Source organism: Panulirus ornatus, chromosome 67, assembly GCF_036320965.1.
Source record: "Panulirus ornatus isolate Po-2019 chromosome 67, ASM3632096v1, whole genome shotgun sequence".
In the NCBI taxonomy this organism is placed as follows: domain Eukaryota; kingdom Metazoa; phylum Arthropoda; class Malacostraca; order Decapoda; family Palinuridae; genus Panulirus; species Panulirus ornatus.
The window spans coordinates 5,369,039-5,390,709 of record NC_092290.1 but is presented as its reverse complement, the minus strand read 5'-3'; the positions used below and the strand labels follow the sequence as shown (position 1 = coordinate 5,390,709).

The 21,671-nt window shown below is 38.9% G+C and overlaps 1 protein-coding gene across 9 annotated transcripts in view; it reads left to right on the top strand.

Annotated features, from left to right (window-relative positions):
* LOC139747108 (uncharacterized) overlaps window positions 1–21,671 on the top strand; it is a 275,924-nt gene that overhangs the window by 200,126 nt on the left and 54,127 nt on the right. The window contains exons 6-7 of one of the 9 annotated variants that reach the window (XM_071658946.1): window positions 8,293–8,656; window positions 8,935–9,073. The exons of 4 other annotated variants lie outside the window; for them this stretch is intronic. In XM_071658946.1, coding sequence (XP_071515047.1) covers window positions 8,293–8,613 — 321 coding nt within the window. In that variant the 3' untranslated portion in view covers window positions 8,614–8,656; window positions 8,935–9,073. Of the gene's footprint in view, window positions 1–132; window positions 1,197–1,234; window positions 2,835–8,292; window positions 8,657–8,934; window positions 9,463–21,671 lie in introns of those variants that run through there. 4 more of the 9 variants (XM_071658964.1, XM_071658967.1, XM_071658965.1 and 1 more) reach the window with 4 other exon arrangements.

The window sequence follows — 21,671 nt, the reverse complement described above, 5'->3', positions numbered from 1 at the left end:
AGTGAATTGTGCATGTATAATTGTTATAACATCTGTACAGTAATCTTTACAAGTTCTAAATTATCGTAGACAGTGAGATAAGGAAATGCATGCTGTTACAAGTTACCGACAAAGATTGGTGTTCTGTTACAGACTTACTGTGACCCTGCCCGGCCTATCCTCAAGTGTCCTCAGTGCCCCAACTCCACATTCAGCTGTAATCGGAATTTCCGGCGTCATCTTCGTCTTCACTCAGGCGAACGACCCTTCCAGTGTCCACACTGTTGCTATGCTGCTTCACGAAAGGAGCATCTGACTTCCCATCTCTTCCGTCGCCATTATCATCCTCCAGCTGATAATCTCACTGCTGATTCTGACCAATAAGTGGCATGTGATTTTTTTTTTTATATAATGAACAACTAATACACTCATGTCCAGTAAATGATTATGCATTTGCTGAAACTTTTTCAAAAGTGAACAAGCTTTGGAAAGTCTGTGCTATGCCATAGTTTCTTTATTGAAACATTACCAAGGAAAGATAGAAAATGTTAAAAATTAAAGCAGTAATACTGCCATATTCAAAAAGACATAAATCCATATGCTGGAATTCGCTGATTAATGCTTAAACCGTAAATTTCCAGATACATTGAAGAATATCTAGACCCCAAGATATTTGCATAATGTTGATATGTAATTAAGTTTATCTGCGTCAGCTTAGTTTCTAATGAGAACAGTCCAAGTATCAAAGTTTCTCATCATTTCATGATTATAAGAAAGAATATCTCAAACTTTTTGCAGTTATTGAAATATCTTTGTTAGGGTTTGCAAAGTGCTGATCTTTTATCTTAAAGACTTTACGGAATATGCATTCATTTCATTTAAAAATATACCCTCAACAGAAAATAATGGGTGCTTACAGATAGTAGATGAAGAAAAATATCAGTATTAAGATTATGAAAGGTACAGTGCATTATGTGATGCATAATGTATGAGATCAAGTGAAAATGTGAAATAAAAACTTTCTATAATTTTGATTTTCATTTGAAGGTAAACATGAAGCTTAACTAAGCTCAAAGCAAATTCATCGTAATAAGTTGAGGAAGAGAGAGCAAGAAGGGCAAAATTTTGAATCACTTGCTGAAAACCTGGAAACATCAGTACTGTTGTATTATGGGTACATTGTTTCCATTGCTGGGTTTTTGACAACAGGAAACAGGGTGTGATAGTAATACCCAGTGTTGGTCTTCTCTTCCAGACACTTGGTAACTCACCTCAGCTTCGCCTCAAGTGCCCTCACTGCCTCAACGCTTCCTTCACGTGCACAAGTAACTTCCGTCGTCACCTACGTCTACATTCTGGGGAACGTCCCTATCATTGTCCTTATTGTCATTACACTGCAACTCGCAAGGAGCACCTCACATCTCATCTCCTTCGCCGCCACCCACAACCCCTGCACCCCCAAGTTGCAACTAGTTCAGATATCTGACATATTTAAGCATCAGAGTTCTACATATATGACATGTTATAGTGCAGTATTTAGGGATTAAATGCAGGACTTTATTGATCTATATCACCTTTTTCTTACTGTGTACCAAATGCAGGTTTAGTTTGGGTCTGTTTTTCCCAGTGTCACACATAAACAAAATTGAATTTATTCTTCATATAAGACTGTATGACTAGGATTTCCCCAGTATGATATTTTCTCACATCTGGATATTATTTGCATTACTTAGGAAAGTTTTCCTCCAGAGATGCTTTTGGAATTTAAGGATACATAGAGACTGGAGTGTTGGAGATATTGCAAGCAACACCTTGCTATAAGTATGATAAAAGCTTGTCATATATTGGTATAGTTAGATGCAGATAGCAGAGTCAGATAATAAACATATTGTCACCATTGTCTTTTGCAGTCCTTAGAAAATAAGCTCACAGTTCAGAATTATCCCATGAATTGTTGGCTTATTTTTCTTGTTTAAAAAGACTACTGGGATTATCTGTCAGCAGTAGTTATTGAACCATGCCAGTACCATGCAAATGAGAGTTTGTTTATATTTTTAAAATCTCTCCTGATAATCCAGAGGGGTTAATTTTCATGGGGTCATTGTACAACAAACAATCCCTGTTATTAACAGGAATTTTATAGATTAGTTTTTCAATGCTATCAAGAGATGCATTGACTACCAAGATTTTTGTTTGCAGTTATTCAACATATGGTATGAGTGTCAAGCCTGGAAATGTGAATAGGTAACATTGATAAGGTTAGGTTTTTTATTTAAAGTGCTTAATGTTACAATACTGGAACTTTATCATTCTGGTTAGTTTAGTTTAGTGTTTATTGCTTTAGGTTTACCTGGGTCATACTTAAGTAGGTTAGGGTAGGGTAGTTCAGTGGTCAGAGTTATGATGTTAGAGCTTTAATGTCATGGGTAGTTAAGTTGTCAGTGTTATGATATTAGAACTGATATATGAGTTAATTTAATTTAGGTTAAGTTAGGATTGAGTTAGAGGTAGGTTAGTTAAGGTTAACAAGAAGACAGTTTGTTAAAGTTACAATGTTGTAATGTTATTCTATGCATTTTTTATATAATTAGCTGAAGAAATATTCCATGCATATTGTAGATATTGTATCAGGTTATTTTATAGATTTTTTTTGGTAATTGGTGCTCTGCAATAGCTTCATCACACACAATTCAGTTACAGAAGGATCAGTTATCTTGCAACAGTCATTAAAGTGTACAAAATCTGTACATAATTGGTTATCCTTTCATATGATGTGTATCCACATTGGAAAGATTGAGAAAAAACTTAATATTTATTGTGGTGTTACCCTTGCAGCAATAAATCATCACTAAAGTCATTGTTTTTCTTTGATCTTTAATGTATTTTTGAAAAGTAGGTTAAACCCTTGACAGCTGTACTGATTCTAGAACATTAAGATATGGTAAGATCCTGATCACTTAAAATCTTCAAGGCACTGGTCTCTCTATATATGAAGTCAAATGGTATTAGGTGTTTGAAAGAGTACATTAAGTTGAATGACAAAGACAAGTATGCAAGGTACATATATTTAGTTTATGGAACTAGTAGAATGTGCAGTGAAAGGAAAACAGGTAGTCATGCAATGTTGCTAATCCTAGTTGAGGTAATGGAAGTGTTATGCCAAAGTCTTTCATTTGTAAGATTAAGATTTATTGGAAAAGGCTTTTTTGTCTGGTTTCTTTTGCCACCAGACTTCCTGTCAATAAACTGGGACTGACATGACATTTTATAAGAATAATAGATTATTGACATGCCCGTGAGGAAGCCTTTCCAAACAACTTCTGATTTTTTTAAGAATGCACAACTTGCCCGCCATATGTAGATAGCATTAGGAACTGAGCCTTTGAGAAAAAATGTATGCTTTTCTTCTGCTCCCACTTATAAAGATTGATAATATAGGAGTGGGGAATTTTTTTACTTTTGCTAAACTTATATACATGCAATGAAATGCAGGAGATATTTTAATAATTTTTTTTTTTTTTTTTTTTTTATACTTTGTCGCTGTCTCCCGCGTTTGCGAGGTAGCGCAAGGAAACAGACGAAAGAAATGGCCCAACCCCCCCCATACACATGTATATACACACGTCCACACACGCAAATATACATACCTACACAGCTTTCCATGGTTTACCCCAGACGCTTCACATGCCTTGATTCAATCCACTGACAGCACGTCAACCCCGGTACACCACATCGCTCCAATTCACTGTATTCCTTGCCCTCCTTTCACCCTCCTGCGTGTTCAGGCCCCGATCACACAAAATCTTTTTCACTCCATCTTTCCACCTCCAATTTGGTCTCCCTCTTCTTGCTCCCTCCACCTCCGACACATATATCCTCTTGGTCAATCTTTCCTCACTCATCCTCTCCATGTGCCCAAACCACTTCAAAACACCCTCTTCTGCTCTCTCAACCACGCTCTTTTTATTTCCACACATCTCTCTTACCCTTACGTTACTCACTCGATCAAACCACCTCACACCACACATTGTCCTCAAACATCTCATTTCCAGCACATCCATCCTCCTTCGCACATCTCTATCCATAGCCCACGCCTCGCAACCATACAACATTGTTGGAACCACTATTCCTTCAAACATACCCATTTTTGCTTTCCGAGATAATGTTCTCGACTTCCACACATTCTTCAAGGCCCCCAGAATTTTCGCCCCCTCCCCCACCCTATGATCCACTTCCGCTTCCATGGTTCCATCCGCTGCCAGATCCACTCCCACTTTTAATAATATATACATATTATCCCTGGGAAAAGGGAGAAATGATACTTCCCATGTATTCCCTGCTTGTTGTAAAAGGCAACTAAAAGGGGAGGGAGCAGGGGGCTGGAAATCCTCCCCTCCAGTTTTTACTTTTCCTAAAGAAGGAACAGAGAAGGGGACAAAGTGAGGATTTTCCCTCTTAGACTCAGTTCTCTGTTCTTAACTCTACCTCACAAACGTGGGAAATGGCAAATATGTATGAAAATATATATTATGAATATATATTATTATATTATTTTGCTTTATCGCTGTCTCCCGCATTAGCGAGGTAGCGCAAGGAAACAGACGAAAGAATGGCCCAACCCACCCACGTAAACATGTATATACATACACGTCCACACGCATGTATACATACCTATACATCTCAATGTATATGTATATATACACACAGACATATACATATATACACATGTACATAATTCATACTGTCTTCCTTTATTCATTCCCATCGCCACCTCGCCACACATGGAATAACAACCCCCTCCCCCCTCATGTGTGCGAGGTAGCGCTAGGAAAAGACAACAAAGGCCCCATTCGTTCACACTGAGTCTCTAGCTGTCATGTAATAATGCACCGAAACCACAGCCCCCTTTTCACATCCAGGCCCCACAGAACTTTCCATGGTTTACCCCAGACGCTTCACATGCCCTGGTTTAATCCATTGATAGCACGTCGACCCTGGTATACCACATCGTCCCAATTCGCTCTATTCCGTGCACGCCTTTCACCCTCCTGCATGTTCAGGCCCCGATCACTCAAAATCTTTTTCACTCCATCTTTCCACCTCCAATTTGGTCTCCCACTTCTCCTCATTCCCTCCACCTCTGACACATATATCCTCTTAGTCAATCTTTCCTCACTCATTCTCTCCATGTAACCAAACCATTTCAAAACACCCTCTTCTGCTCTCTCAACCAAATCTCTCGTACCCTATTATTACTTACTTGATTAAACCACCTCACACCACATATTGTCCTCAAACATCTCATTTCCAGCACATCCACCCTCCTGCGCACAACTCTATCCATAGCCCACGCCTTGCAACCATACAACATTGTTGGAACCATTATTCCTTCAAACATACCCATTTTTGCTTTCAGAGATAATGTTCTCGACTTCCACACATTTTTCAACGCTCCCAGAATTTTCGCCCCCTCCCCCACCCTATGATTCACTTCCGCTTCCATGGTTCCATCCACTGTCAAATCCACTCCCAGATATCTGAAACACTTCACTTCCTCCAGTTTTTCTCCATTCAAACTTACCTCCCAATTGACTTGACGCTCAGCCCTAATGTACCTAATAACCTTACTCTTATTCACATTTACTCTCAACTTTCTTCTTTCACACACTTTACCAAACTCAGTCACCAGCTTCTGCAGTTTCTCACATGAATCAGCCACCTGTGCTGTATCATCAGCGAACAACAACTGACTCACTTCCCAAGCTCTCTCATCCACAACAGACTGCATACTTGCCCTTCTTTCCAAAACTTGCATTCACCTCCCTAACAACCCCATCCATAAACAAATTAAACAACCATGGAGACATCACACACCCCTGCCGCAAACCTACATTTACTGAGAACCAATCACTTTCCTCTTCCTACATGTACACATGCCTTACATCCTCGATAAAAACTTTTCACTGCTTTTAACAACTTGCCTCCCACACCATATATTCTTAATACCTTCCACAGAGCATCTCTATCAACTCTATCATATGCCTTCTCCAGATCCATAAATGCTACATACAAATCCATTTGCTTTTCTAAGTATTTCTCACATACATTCTTGAAAGCAAACACCTGATCCACACATCCTCTACCACTTCTGAAACCACACTGCTTTTCCCCAATCTGATGCTCTGTACATGCCTTCACCCTCTCAATCAATACCCTCCCATATAATTTACCAGGAATATATATATATATATATATATATATATATATGTATGGAGGTGTTAATGCACTTGCCAATAAGTGATAACACTGCAATTGAACTGTCACCTGAGATGAGGCTGCATCATCATCTTAAGTGGACAGAAAACGGTACATTCTCATCAAGGATTGTTACACACCAAAGGAGCCCACTTTGCCCTGCTCTCCCTTGGAGTGCAACCTTGAAGCTGCTGCAGCCCCCATTAATGGGGTCACATTGTTACATGATGGTGATATTGATACATGTAATGTCATATAGGTTCAGACTCCAATTGCAAATGGAAACACTTTGAGGGCAAAGTCACAGTTAATGAGGCTGTATCATAGTGAGTTGACAAAAAAGATTTCATTTTCAATGATAACCCTTAATGCAATGAATTCCCCTTACCATGTTCATGCTTGAAGTATAGCTTCAAAAATGCAGAAACCATGATTTATAAAAGGGTCTTAGTTTTAGATAACCAGCCATTTTTAAGTATAAGACTCCACCAACAGTTGAAAAGTCACCTTGATCAGAGCTATTAGTTTTGGCTATAATGAAATGGCAGATGTCGAGACTAAAACAAGTAATCCATGTACAAGAGTTATACCTCACAATGATTTAGCCCAAAAGAATAAGAAACTACGGAGATTAGAGAATTTCTTCTCTTGTTGAGTAAGGATTGGTCAAACTTTGTTGGTCCATGGTCACTTAATGGAGATGGGATCAACCCTTATATGTGACACTGAATTGCACTATTGTTGTGGAACATTTACTAAAAAAATGCCAGAAATGTCAGAGACTCAGTGTCAGATACGAATTATATGGTGATAATGGAAGAAATGAAAGTATTGATATTTTAGACGATGTTAGATAAATTGATACATTTTTTAAGTCAAACCAGTTATATAATTCTGTATAGTACATATTAAATTTTTGAATGTCTTTTCCATGCAAACAAACACTGAATATCTTTTAGATTCTGATGCTGGGTTCTGTAGCCTTACGAATTAGTCAACTACTTGACTAGCAAGTATTCAAATGATCAGCCACAAAAGTACTACACATGGTAATCATGCTACATATGGCAGAAACTACTCTGAAGGATTAAAACATGAAATTAACAATCAGAAATACAGAGCTATATTGTACATTTAGATGTACAGAACAAAAATTTAAGTAAATTTGAGACATTTGAAAAAAGGGTAACATCAAACTCTCTTTCTTTACCAAATAGGGCATGTTAAGTAAAGGCTGCATATGGCCAAAAAAAAAATGAGGTTATAGACCCCTATTCTGGTGTTTTAGAAATTCCATAAAATCAATCAATGCAAGTGCTTCATCACCAATGGATGATAAAGGGGACTGCATGGTCATGAAATTTTTTGCCTCAGAGGAGCTGACCTTAACCTGCTCATAAGTGGAGTGCACTGTAAGAGCTTCATAGATGGGATCCTTGGGTTTCATTATAATGATGGTGCCATTGTAATACATGTTTTAATGTCCTTGTGACTCTACTGAGGGGCATGTAGTATAAAGGTTTTGCATGCATGTGTACTTTTGTACTCATGCATCTGTTATACCTTGGTTCAGTATTCTTTTAAAGCTAATTAAAAGACATCCATCTTTTATAAACATGTTTCTAGTGCAGTCATGGTGCTCAGCTTATACTGATTTTTTACTATTTCACTTTTTAGTATAAAACATGAAGGAATGAGTTATTGATATGCAAAAACTTCTTTAGTGTCCTTAATTGTATGTGAAGAAGATTAGATATTGGACTTTAACTACAAGTAAATGAATATCTTATAAGATGAATTTGTAAACCAGGAAGAGTTTATTTCAAGGAGAGGAGTCTTTGTGAAGCAAGATGTAATTATTACTGGTAAGATATTCATTATAGCATTTTACATTATAGTGTTGTGTCTTTTAAGACTTTGAAATGATATATCAAGCACAGTTACAATTGCAGTGTAGTGACTCATGGTTCACGAAAGGGAATTAACTTTATATAAAATTTGACTTCTTAGTTAATAACCCTCACTCAATCAGATGGTGATCTGCTCTTTCTTCGTCAGGTTAGGAGCACCTCCTTGATGTCTCGTCCATCATCATCCTTGCAACCTGCTCTTCCAGCACTGCCCACTGGACACCCTCTGCCTCACCAACAGCTGACTACCTCCAGCCTCCCGGAGCTATCAAGCCTCACCCGCTCACATGCTTGCCCATTTTGTTCCAAGAAATTTTATGGAAGTGTTGATCTTGAACGACACAAGAGGACTCATACAGGAGAGAAGCCATTTGCATGCAACTTTTGTTCATATCGGGCTACTCAGCTTGGCAACCTCCAACGTCACATTAAGTCTAAACATCAAAATGCACATGAAAATAATGTTTGAACAATACAGTATTCATACAAATCATCTGAAGTGATTGCAGAAGGTATTGCTTAGATATGAAGACTTATACACATCATATGTATGATTTCATAAGAAGAACTGTCTTAAAGAAATGAGACATTATAAATACTCATTTGGTTAAGGAAATGAACATAAAGACTGTTTGATGCAGTGAGATTACTCTCTTATGCTAATTCACCATGATTCCTGGTGAAATACATGCTGCTTGATCATGGCAGTTCCTCCTGGTTCCATTGAGCCCAGGATTTTTTTGGCCTGTTCTCTTCTTGTGAAACTCACCTAGCCTTCATCTTTCCCCAGATGTCAGCCAGACTTGCACCTCCGCTTCTTGCCTCACTTCACACCAACAAATTCTACCAGTGTCCCCTCTGTCCGAAGTCCTACGATTATCGAGGTTCTCTTGACATCCACATGAGGACCCACACTGGAGACTCTCCTTTTGCCTGCCCTCACTGCCCTTTTCGTACCAAGGATAAGAGTAACCTTAGAAGACATATAAGGCGCAGACATCTAGTCCCTTCACAATAAACCTGTTGTTTTGTTGGAGAAACATTATTTAGGGTTTGATATATATTTTCTCAGTACAAGGAAGATTGTGAAATATAGATTTATTTTATTTTATCAATTTTTAGAGATAGATTCTTTCTTTTGGGAAATGTGTGATAAACGTTTTTATAGGTTATCTGTGGGTCATGAAATATTTACTGAACTAAGGTATGAATAAGATTTGACAGTTATTTCAGTAATTATTGCATTGCAGTGCATTAATGATAGACTCCATTCATGTATGTTATGGTATGGTATGGTAATAAAAAATTATATTTTAGATGAGTATTTTATTTGTACTTATGATTTCAGTGAAAAACATTAGTTTTCAAGGTACATTGGCTTCTTTATGGTTTGCAGCTAATTTAGGGGGAAGTGTGTGTGAATAAGTCGAAATGCAAATTTCACATTTCTCTTTGGGGTTGGAGTCGTGGCAGCCAAAAATGGCATATGGAAGCTGTATCATGAAGACATAAACCAATCAAGGTTAAAGAGAGTGGCTGGCAAGTTACATGCTTTTTCTCATTATTTGGTGACTGAAGACATATTTTTGACTTTTGAATCATTGTATTATAGCTTTTGTACAATACAGAAAGCCAAAAGTGAAAAAAAGTACGTCAGCTGTTGTAAGTACTTGCTTTGCGTAAGTAATGCCTCAGAACAGATAGACAGTGTTGTGTTGGTGTTCTTGTATAGTGAAACAAGTGAATGTTAGAATTATAGAGTATGCCTGGTAAGGTGTTTGGTATCATGCACAGATCAGCTGATAAGGGAGGAGCAGTATGGTTTCAGGAAAGGTTGAGGGTGTGTAAACCATGTATTTACTATGAAGTATGTGTTAGAAATGTTTAGAGAAAAAGTGAATTGTAGGTGAGACACTGGATCTGAAAAAAAACATATGATAAGGTTGAAAGAGATGCATTGTGGAAGGTGTTATGGATATAATATGGAGTAAATGGAAGATAACTAAATACAGTAGAGCTTTTGATAGGAGAATACAGTGTGAATATGAGTAGAGACGGGGATGGGTGGTTCATAGGTTTGATTCCTTTACTTGGATGTGATTGATTATTAGAAATGTATCATATGTCAACTGATATGATTCCACTTGCCCAGATATAAGAGTAAGACCTCACAGTACAATGATTGCAAAGCTGGTTGCTGCAAAGTTTCAGTTGAAATCAAGTGTAATGGTCAACTCGAAGTGGCCAGCAACTAAAATGAACTCAAGAGGCAGGGTACATTGTATAACAGGAGCATTCATGTAAAAAGATGTATTTATTTACAATGAAAAACCTAGCTAATATGTACACACAATCACAAGGGATACAAAAACTCAAAATCCTGTTTTTCAAGGAAAGTATCTGTTCCTCCAAAAAGGTAGTACTTATACACACGTGGTTAATTAAGATAGCATATGTAAATTTAAGAGTTATGATAGAGAATGTTCAAGATATGGCAACCCACAGTGTAAAATTCCCTCTCCATCCAACATAGATAGGGAAATACACATACACACACACAATGGTCTCTGTGATGTAATGGTTAGTATTAGTGACCATGAATGAGCAATGGCCTACAGAGGGTTAGACCTGCATAGATATGAATTCTGGGGATAGCAGTTGTCTAACACCCTACCCAAGTGTTCATCCTTACCTCAGGACTGATCTGTAAATTGGAACAACACCTATCTCAGGCTAGGGTACATATTGTGTACACATAATAGTAAAGACATGATACATATTTGCAAAGTTAAGAGATGGGGCAACATGAGGGTAAAAAAGTCACTTCCACAATGCACAACACACAAACTTCGGAGAGCCTTCTGCACCCTAAGGTGCAGTAGAGAAATGTAGACTCGTTCAGAGTGAGAAATTATTTGACAAGATTGTACCCCCAATGACACACTCTTACCAAAGATGGCCTTTCATTCATGGTTTAACCATTTTTGGATGGAGCTCAGTGATATCCATACATATAGATATATATATATATATATATATAGGGAAGGGGGCCAAGTGAGGATATTTCCTGTAAGGCTCAGTCCTCTGTTCTCAACACTACCTCTCTGATGCGGGAGATGGCAAATATGTATAAAATATATATATATATATATATATATATATATATTTTTTTTTTTTTTTTTTTTTTTTTCAAACTATTCGCCATTTCCCGCGTTAGCGAGGTAGCATTAAGAACAGAGGACTGGGCCTTTGAGGGAATATCCTCACCTTGCCCCCTTCTCTGTTCCTTCTTTTGGAAAATTAAAAAAATAATGAGAGGGGAGGATTTCCAGCCCCCTGCTCCCTCCCCTTTTAGTCGCCTTGTACAACACGCAGGGAATACGTTGGAAGTATTCTTTCTCCCCTATCCCCAGGGATATAAATATATATTATATATATATATATATATATATATATATATATATATATATATATATATATATATATTTATTATACTTTGTCGCTGTCTCCCGTTTTAGTGAGGTGGCACGAGGAAACAGACAAAAGAATGGCCCAACCCACCCCCATTCACATGTATATACATACACACCCACACCACACATATACATACCTAAACATTTCAACGTATACATACATATATGTACACATATATACACATGTACATATTCATACTTGCTGCCCTCATCCATTTCCGTCGCCATCCCACCACATATGAAATGGCACCCCCTGCGCATGCGCGAGGTAGTGCTAGGAAAAGACAACAAAGGCCACATTCGTTCACACTCAGTCTCTATCTTTCATGTGTAATGCACTGAAACCACAGCTCTCTTTCCACATCCAGGCCCCACAAAAGTTTCCGTGGTTTACCCCAGACGCTTCACATGCCCTGGTTCAATCCATTGACAGCACATTGACCCCGGTATACCATATTGTTCCAATTCACTCTATTCCTTGCACACCTTTCACCCTCCTGTATGTTCAGGCCCCGATCACTCAAGACCTTTTCACTCCATCCTTCCACCTCCAATTTGGTCTCCCACTCCTCCTCATTCCCTCCATCTCTGAGACACATATATCCCCCTTGTCAATCTTTCCTTACTCATTCTCTCCTTGTGACCAAACCATTTCAATACACCATCTTCTGTTCTCTCAACCACACTCATTTTATTACCACTCATCTCTCTTACCCTTTCATTACTTAATCAAACCACCTCACACCACATATTGTCCTCAAACATTTTATTTTCAACTCATCCACCCTCCTCTGCACAACCCTATCCATAGCCCACACCTTGCAACCATATAACATTGTTGGAACCACTATTCCCTCAAACATACCCATTTTTGCTCTCCAAGATAACGTTCTTGTTCTCGCCTTCTATATATATATATATATATATATATATATATATATATATATATGTATATATATTTGTATATATATATATATATATATATATATATATATATATATATATATATATATATATATATATTTTGTCGCTGTCTCCCGCGTTTGCGAGTGAACAACAACTGACTCACTTCCCAAGCTCTCTCATCCCCAACAGATTTCATACTTGCCCCTCTTTCCAAAACTTTTGCATTCACCTCCCTAACAACCCCATCCATAAACAAATTAAACAACCATGGAGACATCACACACCCCTGCCGCAAACCTACATTCACTGAGAACCAATCACTTTCCTCTCTTCCTACACGTACACATGCCTTACATCCTCGATAAAAACTTTTCACTGCTTCTAACAACTTGCCTCCCACACCATATATTCTTAATACCTTCCACAGAGCATCTCTATCAACTCTATCATATGCCTTCTCCAGATCCATAAATGCTACATACAAATCCATTTGCTTTTCTAAGTATTTCTCACATACATTCTTGAAAGCAAACACCTGATCCACACATCCTCTACCACTTCTGAAACCACACTGCTCTTCCCCAATCTGATGCTCTGTACATGCCTTCACCCTCTCAATCAATAGCCTCCCATATAATGTACCAGGAATACTCAACAAACTTATACCTCTGTAATTTGAGCACTCACTCTTATCCCCTTTGCCTTTGTACAATGGCACTATGCACGCATTCCGCCAATCCTCAGGCACCTCACCATGAGTCATACATACATTAAATAACCTTACCAACCAGTCAATAATACAGTCACCCCCTTTTTTAATAAATTCCACTGCAATACCATCCAAATTCGCTGCCTTGCCGGCTTTCATCTTCCGCAAAGCTTTTACTACCTCTTCTCTGTTTACCAAATCATTTTCCCTAACCCTCTCACTTTGCACACCACCTCGACCAAAACACCTTATATCTGCCACTCTATCATCAAACACATTCAACAAACCTTCAAAATACTCACTCCATCTCCTTCTCACATCACCACTACTTGTTATCACCTCCCCATTTGCGCCCTTCACTGAAGTTCCCATTTGCTCCCTTGTCTTACGCACTTTATTTACCTCCTTCCAGAACATCTTTTTATTCTCCCTAAAATTTAATGATACTCTCTCACCCCAACTCTCATTTGCCCTCTTTTTCACCTCTTGCACCTTTCTCTTGACCTCCTGTCTCTTTCTTTTATACATCTCCCACTCAATTGCATTTTTTCCCTGCAAAAATTGTCCAAATGCCTCTCTCTTCTCTTTCACTAATAATCTTACTTCTTCATCCCACCACTCACTACCCTTTCTAATCAACCCACCTCCCACTCTTCTCATGCCACAAGCATCTTTTGTGCAATCCATCACTGATTCCCTAAATACATCCCATTCCTCCCCCACTCCCCTTACTTCCATTGTTCTCACCTTTTTCCATTCTGTACTTAGTCTCTCCTGGTACTTCCTCACACAAGTCTCCTTCCCAAGCTCACTTACTCTCACCACCCTCTTCACCCCAACATTCACTCTTCTGAAAACCCATCCAAATCTTCATCTTACCCTCCACAAGATAATGATCAGACATCCCTCCAGTTGCACCTCTCAGCACATTAACATCCAAAAGTCTCTCTTTCGCGCGCCTGTCAATTAACACGTAATCCAATAACGCTCTCTGGCCATCTCTCCTACTTACATACGTATACTTATGTATATCTCGCTTTTTAAACCAGGTATTCCCAATCACCAGTCCTTTTTCAGCACATAAATCTACAAGCTCTTCACCATTTCCATTTACAACACTGAACACCCCATGTATACCAATTATTCCCTCAACTGCCACATTACTCACCTTTGCATTCAAATCACCCATCACTATAACCCGGTCTCGTGCATCAAAACCACTAACACACTCATTCAGCTGCTCCCAAAACACTATATATATATATATATATATATATATATATATATATATAGTCTTTTGGAAAATTTAAAAAAAAAGAGAGGGAAGGATTTCCAGCCCCCCGCTCCCTCCCCTTTTAGTCGCCTTCTACGACACGAAGGGAATACGTGGGAAGTATTCTTTCTTCTTTTTTTTTTTTTTTCCAAAAGAAGGAACAGAGAAGGGGACCAGGTGAGGATATTCCCCCAAAGGCCCAGTCCTCTGTTCTTAACGCTACCTCGCTAACGCGGGAAATGGCAAATAGTTTGAAAAAAAAAAATATATATATATATATATATATATATATATATATATATATATAGTGTGTGTGTGTGTGTGTGTGTGTGTAAATTAATGCTGTTTATTAGCTATATTTATGATAAGAGAGATGATAGAAGTGAAGTGGGATGAAATAAGACCTATCATACCTATCTGCTCAACAGACCGCCATCAAAGGTTTCTTCTTTTGTAGGCTGCGTGGCCCAGAAGTTGGGGGGGCAGCGATTGCTTGACTTCAGATAGCAGAAGTCAAGAGCATCCATCAACTGACAAGCACCTTGTTTGTCCTGACTGTAAGAAGCCCTTTGCCCAGAAAGGTGACTTGGAGCGACACTACCGAATCCACACTGGAGAAAAGCCTTTTGCCTGTCCAATTTGCCCTTATCGAGCTACTGTAAAAACAAGCCTCCAGAAACACCTTCGAATTCACAGTGGAGAAAAACCATATGCCTGTCCGTTTTGTCCACTTCGTTCAAGTGACAAAAGTAATCTTATGCGGCATATCAGAAGCAAACATCGAGAGGCATTGTAATTATAATTTAAGCTATCAGGTATGAAAAGAAAAATTTCTTTAGAATTTATGATGAATGCTGTAAATATGTGAAACAGATGACAGTAAGATAAGTTTAGGATAATGATTGTTTCATTTACATCTTTGAGTTCACAAGAATTAGAACTGTATGGATTCAGATATTGTAAGTCCAAATGCACAGTGGTATAAATATGAATACAAGAAACTCATCTACCTGATGTAGATGAAAATTTGATCCTGCCTTTAGGCATCAGTCAAACAGCAGTATTGGAAGTTAAAGAGGGAATCTATATTGAATTTTCAAATGTGTAAAATAACTTTATTTAGATACGTAAAAAGTTGTGCGTCAGTTTTTGTACACATATTATCCCTAGGGATAGGAGGGAAAGAATTCAGCAGTACCTACTTATGTCTAGTGCATCATGAATTGTGACTAAGAAGGGTGGGAGTATGAGGTTGGACATCCTCTTCTCTTGTATTATTAGTTTCCAAACTTAGGAACAAGGAAAGGAGCTAAGAGAGGATTTTCCCTTAATATAGTCATTTCTTGATGCTACCCTGTTAAGGTGGGACATAGTGAACAAAAGCGACAAAGCAAAAAAAAAGAAATGTATATATATATATATATATATATATATATATATATATATTTTTTTTTTCTTTCATACTATTCGCCATTTCCCGCATTAGCGAGGTAGCGTTAAGAACAGAGGACTGGACCTTTGAGGGAATATCCTCACCTGGCCCCCTTCTCTGTCCCTTCTTTTGGAAAATTAAAAAAAAATGAGAGGGGAGGATTTCCAGCCCCCCGCTCCCTTCCCTTTTAGTCGCCTTCTACGACACGCAGGGAATACGTGGGAAGTATTCTTTCTCCCCTATCCCCAGGGATAATATATATATATACACATATATAATCTTTTTTCTTTTAAACTATTCGCCATTTCCCGCGTTAGCGAGGTAGCGTTAGGAACAGAGGACTGGGCCTTTTTTTGGAATATCCTCACCTGGCCCCCTCTGTTCCTTCTTTTGGAAAATTAAAAAAAAAAAAAAAACGAGAGGGGAGGATTTCCAGCCCCCCTGCTCCCTCCCCTTTTAGTCGCCTTCTACGACACGCAGGGAATAAGTGGGAAGTATTCTTAATCCCCTATCCCCAGGGATAATATATATTTTTTTTTTTTTTTTATACATCGTCGCTGTCTCCCGCGTTTGCGAGGTAGCGCAAGGAAACAGACGAAAGAAATGGCCCAACCCCCCCATACACATGTACATACACACGTCCACACACGCAAATATACATGCCTACACAGCTTTCCATGGTTTACCCCGGACGCTTCACATGCCTTGATTCAATCCACTGACAGCACGTCAACCCCTGTATACCACATCGCTCCAATTCACTCTATTCCTTGCCCTCCTTTCACCCTCCTGCATGTTCAGGCCCCGATCACACAAAATCCTTTTCACTCCATCTTTCCACCTCCAATTTGGTCTCCCTCTTCTCCTCGTTCCCTCCACCTCCGACACATATATCCTCTTGGTCAATCTTTCCTCACTCATTCTCTCCATGTGCCCAAACCATTTCAAAACACCCTCTTCTGCTCTCTCAACCACGCTCTTTTTATTTCCACACATCTCTCTTACCCTTACGTTACTTACTCGATCAAACCACCTCACACCACACATTGTCCTCAAACATCTCATTTCCAGCACATCCATCCTCCTGCGAACAACTCTATCCATAGCCCACGCCTTGCAACCATACAACATTGTTGGAACCACTATTCCTTCAAACATACCCATTTTTGCTTTCCGGGATAATGTTCTCGACTTCCACACATTTTTCAAGGCTCCCAAAATTTTCGCCCCCTCCCCCACCCTATGATCCACTTCCGCATCCATGGTTCCATCCGCTGACAGATCCACTCCCAGATATCTAAAACACTTCACTTCCTCCAGTTTTTCTCCATTCAAACTCACCTCCCAATTGACTTGACCCTCAACCCTACTGTACCTAATAACCTTGCTCTTATTCACATTTACTCTTAACTTTCTTCTTCCACACACTTTACCAAACTCCGTCACCAGCTTCTGCAGTTTCTCACATGAATCCGCCACCAGCGCATATATATTTATATATATATATATATATATATATATATATATTTTTTTTTTTTTTTTTTTGTCGCTGTCTCCCACGTTTGCGAGGTAGCGCAAGGAAACAGACGAAAGAAATGGCCCAACCCACCCCCATACACATGTATATACATACGTCCACACACGCAAATACACATACCTACACAGCTTTCCATGGTTTACCCCAGACGCTTCACATGCCCTGATTCAATCCACTGACAGCACGTCAACCCCGGTATACCACATCGATCCAATTCACTCTATTCCTTGCCCTCCTTTCACCCTCCTGCATGTTCAGGCCCCGATCACACAAAATCTTTTTCACTCCATCTTTCCACCTCCAATTTGGTCTCCCACTTCTCCTCGTTCCCTCCACCTCCGACACATATATCCTCTTGGTCAATCTTTCCTCACTCATTCTCTCCATGTGCCCAAACCATTTCAAAACACCCTCTTCTGCTCTCTCAACCACGCTCTTTTTATTTCCACACATCTCTCTTACCCTTACGTTACTTACTCGATCAAACCACCTCACACCACACATTGTCCTCAAACATCTCATTTCCAGCACATCCATCCTCCTGCGAACAACTCTATCCATAGCCCACGCCTCGCAGCCATACAACATTGTTGGAACCACTATTCCTTCAAACATACCCATTTTTGCTTTCCGAGATAATGTTCTCGACTTCCACACATTCTTCAAGGCTCCCAGAATTTTCGCCCCCTCCCCCACCCTATGATCCACTTCCGCTTCCATGGTTCCATCCACTGCCAGATCCACTCCCAGATATCTAAAACACTTTACTTCCTCCAGTTTTTCTCCATTCAAACTTACCTCCCAATTGACTTGACCCTCAACCCTACTGTACCTAATAACCTTGCTCTTATTCACATTTACTCTTAACTTTCTTCTTTCACACACTTTACCAAACTCAGTCACCAGCTTCTGCAGTTTCTCACATGAATCAGCCACCAGCGCTGTATCATCAGCGAACAACAACTGACTCACTTCCCAAGCTCTCTCATCCCCAACAGACTTCATACTTGCCCCTCTTTCCAAAACTCTTGCATTCACCTCCCTAACAAACCCATATATATATATATATATATATATATATATATATATATATATATATATATATATATATATATATATATAAATATATATTTTCTCTCTCTCTCTCTCTCTCTCTCTCTCTCTCTCTCTCTCTCTCTCTCTCTCTCTCTCTCTCTCTCTCTCTCTCTCATACTTGATCACCATTTCCCATGTTAGTGAAGTAGTGGTAGGAGCAGATGAAGAAAGGCCACATCTGGTTTCATCCATTCTCTAGCTTTCATCTGTAGTACACAGAAACTACGCCCCACAGGTCTTTCTGTAGTTTACCCTAGATGCTTCATGTTCCCTGGTTCAGTGCATTGACAGCACTTTGAATCGTTCCAGTTCATCCTATAAACATTTTTTGCAACCTGGGCAGTGTAAAAAATGATGCACTCTCCTCCATGGCATTTTGATGACTAGCAACCGAGTTGATAGGCAAAGGATATGGAAAAAATCTCGTGAGTTATTATTAGTTGTAACTTCATGACACTGCTGTGCTGTTTACTATGACCATGAGTTCTAAATGCTCCAAACTGAATACAGCACATTTGCAGGCAACTACTGGAGGTGTCACATAATGTATATGGTACATCAGAAGTCAGTGGGTTAAGGAGGGAGCGTGTAATGTCATGCTGTAACTTATTTTGTTCATTTATATGCCAATGTATGATTGCTTCCTTTATGAAAATAAGATGTAGATATATGATGCAGTAAGTCAAACAGATATTGGTGTTTCCAGTAACATGTAACAAATTAACTTGAGGTGGAAAAGTTCAAACTACCTATTTTGTGGTTTCAGAGTTCCTGCCATCAAAGCTACGTAATGTACAGCTACATAGCAGGGTATATACTATAGTGGATGATTTGTTAAAGTGGAATACGTGAAAGTTGTGTGATTGGCTGATGAGGAAGTAGTAATATGGTAGAGACAGAAGTGGATTGAGACAGATCACACCACAAGGTCAGAGCAGTGGGTTATTTCTGGCAACAGGGAGCATGGTATTAATGCTGTTCCTTCATTTCTTATTGTTGCTGTGATATTTATAACAAAGAGGGTGAACATAAATGTGAATGAAAAGTATGAGAGGTTTGAGCATTAGCTTTAAGTCTTTGTGACTGCTTACCTGTTAGACTACCTTCCCTATAGATAATGTGAGTTGTCTTTTGTTCTACTAAAGTTTTTCATATGTTTTGCATCAGTGTTATATAATGAATGCTAATGTGTAATGTTTTGTATGTGTGGTGTGGGTGATAATAAACCTTTTATTTGTTACATATTGTATAGTATCATAAGAGTTAAGTCAGGGTATGATTAATTTCAGTTTTGTTAGATTCTATAAGTTTCATTGTGGATTGTGTTTACCTTCTCCTGTTAGTCAAGAAAATTATGTTCTTAAAGTTTAACCACAGAATAGAGGAATACTGATGCAAACCATATACTACCTCTGGAGTGACCTTTTTTAACTGTGATTATCTGTGAATGTGTGTGGGAAGATGTGGTTTTCTCCAGCCTACAACTTGAGAGTGGTGACCTGGTTTTCCCCAGAGGACAATGCTTAGAGGAGACAGTGTGGACTTTGTGGGCAGCAAGTGCTGTGTAAGGACTGTAAAGTCTCCATAAGCTTCATACGGAATCGAAGACAGATTGCAGTGTGGTTGAAGTCTGCATGACAGTGTAACTAAAGTCACAGTGCCTGTTATATCATCTCATAGGGACATTTCTGATTATGTGAGACGATGAAGACTCGAATCAATCTGAAATGCCAATTGGCTCCAGCTACTGTCAACCAGTGAGACCTTTGAACTGTTGGGCACATTATTTTGTGTATAGGACATAGGTTAAGTTCAAATTTTTTTCTAATTAGTTTGAGGGAAAACAATTTTTGAGGATATAAGTAGCTTGCTATTCAATAAAGTTTTTGTTTGGTATAGTGTTTGTTTCCATTACTCCTTTACAGAGAAAAGCAGGGCTCTGGATAATTAACTGAGGAAGTTTAGTCCTCTCCACTGAAAACTTTACCTACCTGGTCATGCAGCAGTCAAAATCAAGTATAACTAAGCTGTAAATCACACCATACAAGACAAAGCACTCAGAACAATCACTAGCTGCTTTTTGCAATGACAAATATTCAACTCCTACACAGTGAAGCAAAGTTCCCCTAATACAGTCCCTCCTAGATATGCTTGGCACTTGAATAATTGGAATAGCACTAGAACCCTCCAACTCAAACTTCCCCATAACTAACCAACAACCACTAAGTAAAGATAAAGAGGCTGCCTCTGCCTCACATTTCAGCAACCTCTACTCACAGTTCCCCACACTGCCATCAACTAAAACACTGAATAAACACTGACTTGACCCAACAGGCACATATGAATACATATACATACGCATACACAGCCATGTACATGTACATATTCATTCAACTCCATAGACCTCTGCAATTTCTAGGGCATTGTGTTGAGAGGTTTTGTGAAATTTCTGTCTGATTGAGAGGGCTGATCAGAGTGTGCTGAAATGGTTTGGGTATATGGAAGGGATGAGAAGAAAGTCTGCCTAAGAAGATACGTCTGAAATGGAAGGAACAAGGGTAAGAGGGAGTGCAAGAAGGAGATGAAAGGATGAACTGAAGATGGTTGTGGAGTATCAGGACAAGAGGCATGCATTGGATAGAATTAATTGGATCAGTGTGGTACTGTATGGGAAGAAAAGTGCTATCAGTGGGCTGAACCAAGGCAGATTAAGTAATAAACATACATCAAGAATTCATCTTTAGGGCTCAGCTGTGGATAGGAGTGCATTTTAGTGCATCAAACGTGAGAACTAGAGATTGGATGTGTATGAGTGAAGTCATTGTTCGCTTGTTCTTATGCTACCTTGCTATGGTGGGAAAGGCAATTAAGTGTTGAAAATAAAGAATCCATTTACCATATAAGAGAGCCTACAACAATTGTATATAAATCAGTGATATATAATCTTATGTGCAGTGCTAAATAAACAAGAGAAAAAAGGAAAAAATAGTATTGCTAAATCAGTGATAGTAGTCCTTTTTGTCTTTGTAGGTCATGATCGGTGGTGACCAGAGAAGCAGTGGTCCAGCTGTTTGGGGTAGTTTGGTGCTTGCAACTCAGGAA